The sequence below is a fragment of the Rhododendron vialii genome, chromosome 5a (assembly GCF_030253575.1).
Source record: "Rhododendron vialii isolate Sample 1 chromosome 5a, ASM3025357v1".
Lineage (NCBI taxonomy): Eukaryota > Viridiplantae > Streptophyta > Magnoliopsida > Ericales > Ericaceae > Rhododendron > Rhododendron vialii.
The window spans coordinates 31699488-31713692 of NC_080561.1; the positions used below are offsets into that span (position 1 = coordinate 31699488).

Here is a 14205-nt window from a genome sequence, read left to right on the forward strand (position 1 = left end):
AATGCAGCTCCCTAGTCTACAAAATTGAGTGGCCACACCAACAGTGTGAAAACAGGCATTCATCTTTTGGCTTTTTTGTCATGTGGAGCATGGGGTTTGCCGGCTACCAAACAAGATGAGGAATCCCACTATCATTTGGTAGTTGCTTATGGGTATTATGCAGCTATTTGAAGTGAACTACCATGCACTACTGATATAAACAGAGGTCCTTAAATAATAAAGCGGGTGGGGGCATTCTATAGTATATTAAAGCCAATAGTTTCATTAAGAATATTGGAAAAAAGACCATTGAGAACTCAGTGTAGTCAATCTATAAGCTTACTTTTGCTGATGCAGTTTACTATTGAAGGAGGAAAAGGAATGCAGGTGCTTTTTCTCAAAAGAAGAGGACAATGTCAATTCTTATCATGGCAAATGAGGATAGTAGTAAAGAGGACAGGAGCTTGTCGCATCCCAAAATAACCCTAATATATACCCAAGCCATACCCTAATCAGAATAGTATATTTCTTTTCTTTTATACTGAGATGAAGCTATCCCGATAAGACTTTTTTCCTATGCTTAGCAAGCTCAAAAGTCTTATTGGGATGCTCACAACTATGATTTTTATGATATCCCCAGGACCTATTCACGTTTGTCTTTTTTGTTGTTGTTGTTGTTGTTGTTGCTTTTCTTGGTTTTTTGATCACTGGCCTTCATCTTTTAAATAAAGTTTAGGACATCCACCATGATCCTCTTTGTAGAAACCAAAGCACATTGAAGTACCTGAGCAAGAAAGCCTCCCAAAGCTGGGCCAATAATCAATCCGATACCCCATGCTGTACTAATCTGACAACAATAAAACATTCGGAATTTCTTTAAATCAGGAAGAAGCAGGCAACTTCAGGCATCAACAAATTATACGAATTGCAAGTACTAAGAACATAAAACTTACTGCCGATATTCCTAAAGCTTGGTATTCCTCGCGGAAAATTTCAACCGCATATGCCTAAGCACCGGAAAAGTAAAACAACATATAAAAAATAAGTAACTTTTAACAAATGTAGCATCTGAGACCTTTGAAACCTAAGAAGCACGAACACTTAAAGAAGGTGATGTGTTCATGTCCGACATGGGTCGGACAAGGACACTAATCGAACACATGACGATTCTCTTTTAGGTGTCCATAATAGTGAACCAACAATCTTCATTTGGCCATGTGTCCGACACTCTTTTTTGCAATGTGTCCAACCCTTTCTTTGGTGTCTATGACAACGAATTATAGGTGATCAAAGTAGGAATTTGACATATCTTACATGTTTGAGACGCTAACTTGTGATTTAAAAAAAAATTCAGAATTCAACATATCTGTAGGATATTCAAAGTAGGAAAATAATAATTGCTTCAACAAATCATATTTAAATTCACTTAAATTTGTCAGAAAATATTTTTGGGTATCTTGCAGATTCTTATGTCGTGCCCATGCCGCATTTTAAGAATTTCTTTGGTCTCGTGTCAGTCTATATTCTTCTAACTTATTCTCTCTTTTTTCTATTTAATTAGTGACATAAACTTATGACAATACTTATCTACACACACACACATGCGCAACAATGCATTAAGATATATATTGCATAATGTATCCCCAACACGTTTATTTCCTTCCTTTTAGAGAAAATAATGTCTGTGTGTTCGTGTCGTTTCGTATATGCGTCCGTGCCCGGTGTGTGTCTTAGTTTAACCCATAACATTCCATATTACTTTCAAGTGTGTAAGAGAGGAATCAAATAGAATTGACAACAGATACCTTCACTGGCCCAAGTAAACCATTCAGACTTCCAAGAAGAAATCTTGTAGAGATGGCCATCCAATAGTTTACACTAAGACCAAAGAGTGTGTTGAAAATAACCCTACAATGAAGCAAGGATCAAAATGTACTCAGAAAAAGTACATAGTAGGGAAGTTCTGATATAAAATGTACCAAAGAATAGTAACATAATTCAGGAAAACCCGGTAACTAACACTGCTGAAGTGCCTATGATTATGACCGGCTTTCGACCATATCGATCAGCTACCATTCCCCAAAAAACGGATGTTAGAGCTCTTCCAAGCATAAATGAGGAGCCTTCATGGAATTAGCATATTATCAGAACAATCTTAGATATTTAGACTGAGAGCCTTCATGGAATTAGCATATTATCAGAACAATCCTAGATACTTAGACTGAGCCAATACAATATTACAATCATTAGTTGATGTATCTTCACTATGGCAATTGTCGACAGGAAATCTGCTCACCCACATAACCTGCATAGTAACCAATTTCTTCTTCTGTTTCGGCAACCTTGAAATCCCTTATCTGCAAGAGAATCAAAGTTCATATGCTGAAGCTTATATTGTTCACGTATCTTTTTGCAATCTTATCACCGGATATACTTTGAAGCTTCAAACCAAATGAGATAAGCTTTAAAAGAAATTCTCATGATTCACTCGGTGACACAGGACTTCATTTAAGCTCAGGGAGCTAGCTGACGGAAATTTCAGAAGTTATTTTCAACTTAGATGGAGAGTTATGTTGGAGCTATTTCAAAGTCTTCCTACTTCCTTCCATGTCACCTTTCTCATTAAAAAACTTCAAAAGCTCAAAGGAATTGAATGAACAAACAAAAAGTTGAGAACAATCAGTCAAAAACAGACGTTGGTATACTTATCTAAGAGTGGTAGTTAGCAGTTTCTAACGACCATAATGACATGGAAAATATGTTTTCTTTCCTGTTTACTCTTCTTTCTAACGGTATGTTGTAGCAACAATTATGGATGATCCAAGATTAACATGAATAGGCATGTTCGTGCAAAAAGACAGTGGTTCCCAAGATAGCGGTTTGTGTTTTCGTTTTTAAACTCTTCTGATTAACAAAGCCATATAAAAGGATCCTGTTTGTATTTGATATTAGGAGTCAACCTGGACCAAACAATGTTATAGCACCTAAGAAGGAGAAACAATATCCCAGGTAGGGAATTAAGAACTTCTGAAACCATAAAATTGCCTTTCGCAGATAACTTGGAAAGTAAAGCAAGATGGAAATACCAGCTGTGGCAAGCATAGTAACATTGATCTGGAATATAGAGTAATTTAGAAACAATAATATATGCCCACTTTCGGTCCATCTTTAGTTCTTTACACGTGTGTGGACAGATATAATACAAGCTGATTATATGATTATATATGAATTGTTAAAACAGATACTATTCCTATATCATCTTCAGTAGCATTCATCTATGTATGCTCACCATAAAATAAAGGAATGGAAAGAGAGACGATATTGGCAGCGCTGAAAAAGTAATAACAAAATAAATATGTTAGGGCTTGGACGTAAATGATTAACAAAACGACTTGACCAAGCCGTTGATAAACATCAAACAGAAAATAAGTATAGGACATATACCATATTCCAGTTTTTTGTTTTGGAGTATATCGCATGACCACTACACATAAGCAGGTATGAAAATCACTATTCCACTTTGTGATGATTTTCTAGTATTGAGTAGGGGTAGTCAATTCACATTTACCTTGGATGGTGATCTGTGAGATTTTGTCCCTCATCTATCTGTTTTCTTTTCTTTCCTTCTCGCCTGTTCGAAACAAAATGTGTTTCTAACTTTGTGCACTTTCGCTCATACATCAATCAAACCTATCAAAATGGTAGTACTGCTATATTGGTATCTAACTTCTGTTTTCCCTTTCATGGTAAAGTTGATCGAGCTTAGCCTCGGAAACAAATGGAAACTCTTGTTTGGCACTCACTGAAGATCATAAATGGAAGGAATTTGATGTTTTTTCAAGTTAGTCCATGTCTACTTCTTTAGGTTTCGAGTCTCTAACCTCTTGACTAGAGCTGGTTACCATGATCTTCACTTGTACATGCAGGAGCATAATCATTCCATTCTTGTTTCTTTTCACGATATTCCGTCATCGATTATCGGATAAAGGGCAAGAAAGAAGAAAGCAAAGGTGACCACTATCATCCCATATAGGAAATTATCCCACTACCACTTACTTTTAAGCTGCCCGTTTTTGTAACGCTAACACATCTCAGCTCATTAGTACTAGAAATTATGACTTGTCAGTTATCACAAAATGCACAACTTTTTAATTCAAGTACTCAACAAGTATTCAAGACAAAGACCAAGGACAAGCTTGTGTTCGGAGTTCCCTTCATTTTAAATGGATTCCAAGCACAATTTCATGACAGTTCCATCGAAATCCATTACCACGAATGGCACCTTTTGCAGACTAGTTGAAGAATGAATTCAACAAAGTTCAATTATTATCTGAAGATTTTTAAGTATCCTTGAACTCTTAACAAAATCAGGATTTTAGACATTACTCTAGTGCCAGTTCTCCAACTCCTAAAATCCCACAATTCAAGATTGAAAATGACAGATTACAATGGCGCGAATTCAGGAGATTCAACAAAATTCACCTGTGCAGAGCACCACAATCGATATCGAGACGAGTTCCTTGATGGGCATCCCGCGCTGCTTCTCTTTAAGCTCGTCCACTTTACATCCCGGGCAGTTTTCGTAGTAGTGTTTCTCGAGCAGGCTCTGCTCGTTTTCCCCTCCCATTTTGAATCAATTCCCCAAATACTCAAATACAGTTCAACTGCAATGCTTCCTCTCTCTTTTTGCCCCTTTATATACAGAAGACGAACACCATAATATAGTAGTAGTACAAAATAGTGTTAGAGATATACTCCAGTTGTCAAAGCATATTGCATCCGCAAATGAGAAATTTATAATAGAAAACAGGAACAATAATACTATGCATATAGCATTACCGACAAGAAACCTTCAAATGTTGTGCTCCAACGTCAACGTAATCGAGCTGGGAAAGAGATTGGATCTTAGGAGGCAATAAACCCGAGGTCACAAGCGGTGACAGGGATGTGTCATGATTAGGCTTGACTCCGTTGCATTACTGCTCACGTAAATAAGACGCTGACAGCTGAGATTCCGTACGAGAGAGAAGGCAAAAGCCAAAAGGAATACAAATTACAAATCGACCAGAGTTTGGACAAAGAAAACCAATGAATGCAATGGACTATAATAAGAAAGCTCTTTTCCGAAAACGAAAAAAATCTCTTATTTTTTAAGAAAGTAATTTCAAGTTAAAAAATTATAAATTTATTAAAATTTAAAAATATGCAATATGAATCTTATTTGAAAGATCTCATCGAGATCTTTTATACGATGCAAAAAAAAATTAAAAATTTATTTTTCATTTATATTATTTTTGAATTTAAAAATATGAAATAAGCTGCTTATTTTTTTAAAAAATTTCTGGAACGAAACCTAAAACCAATCTCCTATTGATGTGCTGGCTTGGGTGTCTTGTTACGATGATTTCATCTGTGCTATCCGTCCGTGATTTGAGCTGAATTTTCTTAAGATGAGAGACTCTTATGTCGATGTATAGTGTTGATCTGCTTAAGTCGTGTTACTCACCCTGATGTGTTTTGTTGCCACGTACATGTGCATTGAATATTGATTCACGTGGGGTTAAATAAGTCCCATTTATTCACAAGGTAAATGCTAACCGGTGCTGACTAGCGCTGGTTACGTGGGGTCTCAAAGAGTCATAATGAATAGTTCCATACAATGTCAGGCACACAGAAAACGATATCAGCAGGCGTAAGTATCATTGGACTTCTATACACTTTTGACCTCAGTTTTCCTCCTGACAACCCACACCCACCCACGTGACCCACCTACCCCCCAAACCGATTTTTCATTCCTCTTTTCTCACATTTACCCCCGCCAACCCAGCCCCCCTCCCTTCTTTCTTTCTTTCCTTCCAGTTTGGTTCTTTTTTTCTTTTTCTTTTTTTTTTCTCTTTATTTCTTTTTTTTTCTAGTTTGAATTATTTTCTCCTTTTTAATTTTTAATTATTTTTTTTATTTGTTTCTTTTTCCATTTACCTCCTTTCTTTTTTTTTTTGGTTAACTGAAATTTTATTTTCAATTAAAATTGACTTTATACTTAATAAATTTATATTATTTTAATTAATTTATTAATTTATCTTAACAATGAATTCTGGTTGGTGGTAAATTTCGGTGTATAATTGCGACTATTTATGGGAGATGCTCTCCCCACTACGAACATCATTCTTAAATGACCAACTATCTGAAATTGAAAAGTTGTAGTCATCCATTGTTCTGCCCCGAATTTTTCACTGCGGCGTTCTTAAAAAATTTTGTGTACATAGTCTGTGAAGAAAGCCTAAGTAACCATGCTACTAATCAAACTATTATTTCTTACATTTAAAAAATTTGTTCTTTCTTTCTTACACAATAGGTTCAAGTCTAATTCTAGGTTTTGTAAAGTAATTGAGAGAAAAAAAAAATGTTTCAATTGATCATGTTTATCCAACTATTTTTTTCCCATTTTTTTGTCCTTTATAGATTAAAAATATAGTTACAAAAATAAGTGTTCTAATTTTCAATCCGTTTGAACCGGTGCAAAGTTGTTATTTTTCTGATTATTTCATCCTAAATGCTCATAATAAATTTTTGGCTCCAAGACCTTTCAATGGACACGCTAAGAGAGTCTTGAAATTAAATAATGAGTCTTAGGGTGTTTGTTGCCTTAAACCAAAAAATTCATTATGACCATTTAAAATAAAATAATAAAAAAAAACGATATTTGCTCTGATTTAACTGAATTGAAAATTAAAGTACTTAAATCTTGAATTATATTTTTAAATATACAAAGGGTGTATTTATAGAAATTAAATAAATAAGATATAAGTAATTAAATAAAGAAATAAATTAAAAAGTAGGGGGACCCGGGGGCTTTGCTGCCCCCATGGGCACAGTAGCCCCTACTAAGCCCCTAAAACGTTGTCGTTTTAGTTATTAAAAAAAAAAAATCGAAACCAACCATTTGCAATCCTATGGAGCAGAAACGTGATTATAAGAGCCCTAGAGACAAAATTTGATTATATCTCTTTAGAATAATATGATCAGAATAAAAATATTTGCACATCCGTTCAAACGGATTAAAAATTGAGGCACTTAATTTTTTAACCATATTTTTTAATATATAAACGGTCTCAAAAAATTAAGTGCTCAAATTTTTACTCCATTTAAATCGGTGCAAAGATCTTGTTATATGGTTAAAAAAATTAATTTGTACCGATTTAAACGGAGTGAAAATTTGAACACTTAATTTTTTAGACCTTTTATATATTAAAAAATATGGTTAAAAAATTAAAGGCTTCAATTTTTAATCCATTTGAACAGGTGTGCAGATATTTTTATTCTGATCATATTATTCTAAAGAGACATAATTAAATTTTGTCTCTAGGGCTCTCATAATAACATTTCTGCTCCATAGGATTGCAAATCGATGGTTTTATTTATTTATTTTAACTAAAACAGCAACGTTTTTTTTTTTTTTTTCTACATTGTAATAAGCAAATTAGTATGGATAAGCAAACTTAACAACAATACTAAAAAAACACATCACATTGTAATAATTAAAGTTACAAGTCTTTTAGCAAATAACCAAATTCCACCCATTCCATAACCAAACTTAACAACTTTTACCAATAACCAAAACTCAATAATCAAACCCAATAACCAAATTCAAAACTAAAAAACACCCCACATTAGAATCGTCTCATCGAGAAGAATAATTTGGTGTGGTCGGGTGCGTGATTAGAACTCATTTGTAATTGGACATAGGTGCATTGCGTATTGTGGGGGTTTTTTTATAGGGATGCAAAAATAACCAATGTGGTGGTAAAGTTTGTTAAGTTTGATTATGTACTAAATGGATAATCAAATGCTGACGTGGCACATTTTGGTTATTGATTTTGATTATTCTCATTGCCGATGCTCTAAGTTAGTATCAAAAACTAAAATAATACTTGGTGATAATAAAATGGAAGCGGAAAGGAGCCCCAAAATGGACACAGTATACAAGACTAATGTGAAAAAAGAAATTTTTTTTAAAATGTAAATGTAACCATAATGCTAAAAATAATAATAAGTTGAATAGATATTTTTTTATTTCACAATAGGAATTCAAAATATGAAAAAAGAAAAAAAAATTTGACCAAACCCCTTGTATTGCTTCTCCCATTGGACTGGTTTGTGAGAGAAAGGGAGAGGAGAGGAGGGAGTAATTATTAGCAGTTTGCTCTCTAACTCTATAAGATCTCAGGTTTGAAACATCTTATGTGGAATCAACTTCTTTGGAGGTAGTCCATAGACTCATACAGAGCTTTGTTCTGTCTTTAATTAGAATTCTCGCAAGCGAACGGTTGAATTGGTCTTCCGAAATTAGTCGAGGTATACGAAAATTGATCTAGACACCTGAGTTATCAAAAAAAAATTACAAAAGTGGCTTTAGGTGTTAGAAGTGGCTTCAGGAGTAATTTTTTAATCTCGACTCCGTTCCGCTAACAACTTATTTCACTTATTTCGTTTTGTCCTTATTTAAATTTTTTCTCGTTTGTTAGTTTTCCGTCAAATTTTTTGACTTTTTGATTCATCTCATCGAAAAAGTAAAAAAAATTTCCTTCTACCTAAATATTTTGAACAATAACCACTTTTGCGTAAAAAAAAAAAAAGAGGTTGACTTTTTTTTTACTTAAAAGTGGTCATTGTTCAAAATATTTGGGTAAAAGTATTTTTTTTTTTCCTTTCCAAATCAAAAAGTCGCAAAAATTTGGCGCAAAACGAATAAAAGAGGAAAAAATTCAAGGAAATTGAATTCTACACTTTATTTTTTGACATCTACACTCTTTCTTTTGGATTTTAGTGTTGTAAGTGCATGTAAATTTTTTGCTAAAAGACAAAAAAAGAATGTAAATGTCAAAAAAGATAGTGTAGAATTCAATTTCCAAATTCAATTGTGAAGTGAAAAACTCCGAGACATTGTTTGGGGGCAAAGTTGTCACTTACAAATTACTTTGCAAAAGAACGTGGGCTGCCCTGTCTTCTCTGAGCAGAAAGTACCACTTCTTAGCTGTCTCTTAAAAGTTGGGCAATGAACGTTTTACAAAGGACATTGCAAATTCAATAGCGGGACCGTATCCATTCACAAAACTGGTCCAAAAAGGACGGCGACGGATGCAGGTCCACCCTGGCGGTGCGCATCTGTGGTCCCATTCACATCAATCATAGTGTACAATTTGTTCACCCAAAGGTAACTTTGTCTAAAGCTCTTTTATGCTATCAACCACCCACGGTACCGAGCGGCATCCAACTGTTCATTTTGATACGGACGGCTTGAATTGAATCTGAACGCATACAGATCTGAACGGTCGCCCGACACCGCTGCCAAGCACCACGTGTTTGGTAACATCTCCCAATCCCTTTCTTCTCCAGTGTGTTGTTCCTCAGAGCCTTTTCGGGCTTTATAGCTTTTTTGTTGTTTTTATTCAATTTTTTTTCGTTTTTATTTTTTTTGTGTCAAATTTTTATAAACTATCGATTCGTCTTCACGAAAAGAACTAGAAAAATAATTTTTTTTACTTATATCCCAAAAAAAATGATAGTTTAACACAAAATAGACAAACGTGAAAAAAAAAATTGATCAAGGGCAAAACGGAAAAAGCCGGAAAGCCTCCATTCTTGTAAACTTGATAGAAAAATTTCGCGCGTATAAATGAATTTACTTTTAAAAAAATATATACATGGCCCCTGCTTATATCTTTTTTTTTGAAAGAGGCCCCTGCTTATATCACTATCAATGATTTTGGTCATTTCAAATCCCGAAAACTAAACCCAAAATATGGTATAGTGCAAACTTTTCCAAAAACGTGGCCCCTGGTTAGATATGACTTTGATTAAAGGTGTGTTTGGCTAGAATTATGCGAAGTTTTTTTTTTTTTTAATTATTTTTGCTGAATTTCTATAAACTTGCAACAACATTTCCTAGAATAGTCATTTTTCTTGCCAAAAGGAATCTGAAAAAGAATAAAAGGAAGAAAAAAAAATCCCCATAGACTAAAGGAGTTCGAAAATGTCATTTTCTCTGTTTTGTTTTTTTGAAGGGCATAAAAGATTCTATTAATTTTTAAAAATAAATTACAAAAATTAAAAGGATCCTAAGCACGAGGCATCACAACGGGGGAAGGAGATAACATGAGAATACATGTCATCATATTCTCATGTTCGTAAAATTTCAACCATCCAAAAATAAAAAGTGAAATAGAGCCGACCTGCCCCAATTTCATCCGATGAACTCGGGAGATACTTTACGAATCAAAGAAAAAGGATAAAAAATTTCACGGGAAACCGTAACATTTTGGTGCGTTTTAGTACTTAAAAAAACCCTTGTAACCTTTTTAGTAATGCAGTTCGTAACATTTTCATTACGAATAGAAATATTTTGGTGCGTTTCATAATCTTTTAAAAAAAAATCTCATGACTTTTTAACTATAGGGTTATTAACATTTTCATTACAAATCATAATATTTTGGTGCATTTCATAATTTTTAAACTGAAAACTCATAACTTTTTAATAGTACGTAATATATAATCAATTATGCAATCGGTCATGATCGAGAACAATCAATCAAGAAATCAAATATGTAATCTATTCTGTTAATATTCAATTCCGTACCCAATTAGACAATATTATTAATTTTGTAATTGAATACGATTGGGAAACAATGTGAAATCGATCACTCAATTTGTTTGGTAATCGATGAGTCTTGGCAAGTCCTTGAATCAATTGAAGGGTATCGATAACACTTGTAATCGATTATCTTATCGAATTAGAGTATTAGTTATTTGTAATTGGGTTGCGAGCACCAATTTACAAGGCACTAATAGTACATTCGTTGTTCATGGACTCTTACACAATGGACGTAGTGTCTCGTGATTTGTACTTCGTACTTCATACACGATGTAATGATCTCTTCTACCGATTGGCAAAAAAAAAATAGTACGTCCGCTGACCAAAAAACTAATAGCACGTCCTAAATACTATTGTCTCTTACAGATAACCTAAAATGCATTAGTAAATTTATCTCGTGACCATCACTCGCCTACCCATTAACTTCTTTGTTACATAGTGTTCCCTACTTGTTTATTTCGGATGACCAACTTTGCTATCCCTTTTAATTGGACTATTATATGAAAGTTCACTATGCAATTAAAGGTACTGTGAAAAATATTAAACAAGATAATATTTATATTTAAAAAAAATTTGGGCCAAACATATTTAAAACACTTTAAAAACCCTGTAAAAAATGCCTCAACTTGACCTTTTATTTCATTATGACCATGATATCCTTTTGCCTTGGTAATTTTCGAGACCATTGTATACTTCAAAGAAGTATATTATTTTCACTTAAAATAATTTTAGCTTCAATTTTTCTTAAAAAGAAAACAGGTAAAAGAACAGGGGCTGGGATGTGACGAGAGTTTCATGAAGGGAAACACAATGAATTGGACGGAGGACAAGGGCGAAATCAGGAATCTAATCTCTCTCGGATTAACCCAAAATTTATATACATGAACCAAGAAGAGTTTTATAATTAATGTCTAACAAACATGTACATAAATACGTAAATATTCAAAAATTAATAAAAAAATGCACATTATTAAAATTGTACCCTACTGAAGTTGTATGCTACGTTGTTTCAGAAAGTATAAACAAATCATTTATTATCGATACAGAGTCGATAACTGTTTTGTTTTAATGTAAATAATTATAGAATCTGCAAGAAAATGGGAATTAGAGGGGTTGTAGATTGTAGTGTACCCGCTGCACTACATGCGGCGACACCATGTAGTGCGGCCGATCCGACCGTCCATCTTGGCACGGACGACTTAGATTTAATCCGAGCTCCTACAAATCCTAGCCGTCTATTGTTCAGATGAAAATTTGAGCCATCCATTGCCGAGATTGATGGCCGGATCAGCCACACTACATGTGTAGTGCAGGTGGTGCACTATAGCACCCCCGGGTCCAAGAAAACGAGGTGGGCTAAAATTGATTGACTAAAATTTTACATATAAAATTTTATTTTTTTAAATTCACCTGGGCTACAGCCCTCCAAAATTTTTAATGAAAATAAGTATCTTTATTTTATATAGCATTCTATATGAGAAAATTCATGAGCTTGCCCAGGCTAACCAAACGTTGATTTGAGTATGATTTGAACCGTGAAAAGCTACTGAAGTCTAATTTTTTATAGAAAATGGTTTGGGTACAATACGTTTTGTACGTTTAAAGATACTAGCAGATGCCCGTACCTAAAAGCACGATGGAATGTATCTCTGACTGCTCTACGTAATAGTTGTGATCTCCACGAAGCGTTACCATTTTGAGATATTTTCCTATAGTTTATATAGAGATATATTGCCTACAAAGTGAAGATAGAGAATGACAAGTTTGTTAGGAGAATGAATTCCCCTTACCTTTTAAAAAAGAAATAATCCGATGGTTATAAATTTAACATGAAGTGATCCAACAGTTGTAGAGATTATTCTTGTTTATATGCCTAGACATTTTTTAACAGAACCCGCTCTGTTTTATATATAGATGTTTGTACATTTAAAGAAACACATATATCTTTGTTCTTTTTTTCTTTTTTCTTTTTTTATATATCTATATATCCTTGTTCTTCCACCCAAAAATGAAGATATGACCATTTTACTATCACAAGGTTGAAAAATAAGTCATTTCAGTGATTATATCTCTTTGTAAATCAAATCAAGATCCATTTATATTGTCATGACGAGTTCTCCAAGTACCAAAAGATGACGAAAAACAACTTTAAGAATAAAGAACTTTTGTTTATAAAAATTGAGTTGAAGCAGCCCATTTAAGAGATTGGCCAACCCACTAAGGTCATAACACTTTTTCGGTATCTAATATTCACCCTAAGTTCCATTTTCTACTCCGATTCCTAATCCTTAGGTATTCCTTGGGATCCTTGATTGGTTTGGAGAGTCAAAATTATTCAATTACAATAGATCCTTTAGGAGATTTGAAAGTAGACAAGTCCATCTGTTTTAATTTTTTTGGGACAATTTTTTGGTATTTATAAATTTTGTTTGGCAACTAGTGCCTTTTTTTACAGTAGGGTTTCTCGAAAGTGGCTGAGTATCTACCATTGCCTATCACACTAAAAGCCTCCATAATTTACTTGTTAGTCAAATTTGTATCTCAATGCGGTCACCAGACCCCACTAGGTTGCTTATGGATTTCTCCCGGACAGTGTGCTTGCGACCAAAGATAGTATTCCTGGGTGTTTAGCCCGAAGCGTAGGGCTCTCAAGTCAGTTGCAGAATAACTCGGTAAGACCAAGATCGATCCACAGGGAGCGGTTTATCGAAGTGAATTGCTTAATCGGTCTAAGTGGTGGTTTGTAGCCGTAGGTAGCCAACCCTTGATTTTTGGTGATTGTTTTGGTGAATTTAGATTAAACTAAAATTATGGTTGCAAGTATTTAAATGATAGGCTCGGCCAAGGGTTTACACCACCTATAACCTAAATAATTCAATATTCTCACTAATTTACACAATCAAGTACCACTGGTATTTTGTATGCTCAACCGAAAGATTATGCTAAGTGCGATTGAATTTCTCTATTGAGTTGGTCGAACCCTCAAAAGGACAGCGACCCAGTTTTATGCGTGCCAAAATTGACTGTCGACGCATAAGCAAAGGCTTAACACTTTTGAGTTTCGAATCGATTAAAGGAGAAATTCGACTACACATTCACATACAATTAATTTTAACAGTGAGAATTATTGAATTACTTAGGCCATAGGATGGTATTCACCCAGGGGCAAGCCTATAACGACTACGCCTCCATTGATAAAGGACTTGCCAAGGAAAAGTTAAAAACTACTAAAAACATAATTACTTATTATTTACGTGAATATGAAAGATCGATACTAGTGCGCGCCAGAAAGATGTTTACAACGGAGGTAAGCCAAAGGCGTTCCGTTCTTAACCTTTAAGGGGTTCGCACTAATATTAACCTTAGATTTAAATTTAGTGTGAGAAACAGCCGAGTAGTTTGCGAATACTCACAACCAAATCTCAATCTTTACTTTTTAAGAATTCAAACTAAGAACTAATCAGTCTAACAACTTGGAAAGAAATCGAAAGGAAAATTACAAAACTACAATCTTATTCCAAGCAACAAATATTACAATGCAAATTACAAGGGCCTAGGCCCTAAATGCTTCCAAA

The 14205-nt window shown here is 34.1% G+C and overlaps 1 protein-coding gene across 11 annotated transcripts in view; it reads right to left on the reverse strand.

Moving 5' to 3' along the window:
• LOC131327179 (protein ZINC INDUCED FACILITATOR-LIKE 1-like) overlaps positions 1-14205 on the reverse strand; it is an 87918-nt gene that overhangs the window by 52895 nt on the left and 20818 nt on the right. For 2 of the 11 annotated variants that reach the window (XR_009200221.1, XM_058360217.1), the window contains exons 1-7: positions 4462-4781; positions 3269-3309; positions 2276-2336; positions 2000-2102; positions 1785-1887; positions 933-986; positions 764-826 (exon numbers count right to left, since the gene is read on the reverse strand). The exons of 1 other annotated variant lie outside the window; for it this stretch is intronic. Coding sequence is in view for 7 of the 10 variants with exons in the window: in XM_058360217.1 (XP_058216200.1) it covers positions 764-826; positions 933-986; positions 1785-1887; positions 2000-2102; positions 2276-2336; positions 3269-3309; positions 4462-4606 (570 nt within the window). In the remaining 3 variants the exon portion in view is untranslated. Of the gene's footprint in view, positions 1-763; positions 827-932; positions 987-1784; positions 1888-1999; positions 2103-2275; positions 2337-3268; positions 3310-4461; positions 4796-4822; positions 4864-14205 lie in introns of those variants that run through there. 8 more of the 11 variants (XR_009200223.1, XR_009200222.1, XM_058360210.1 and 5 more) reach the window with 6 other exon arrangements.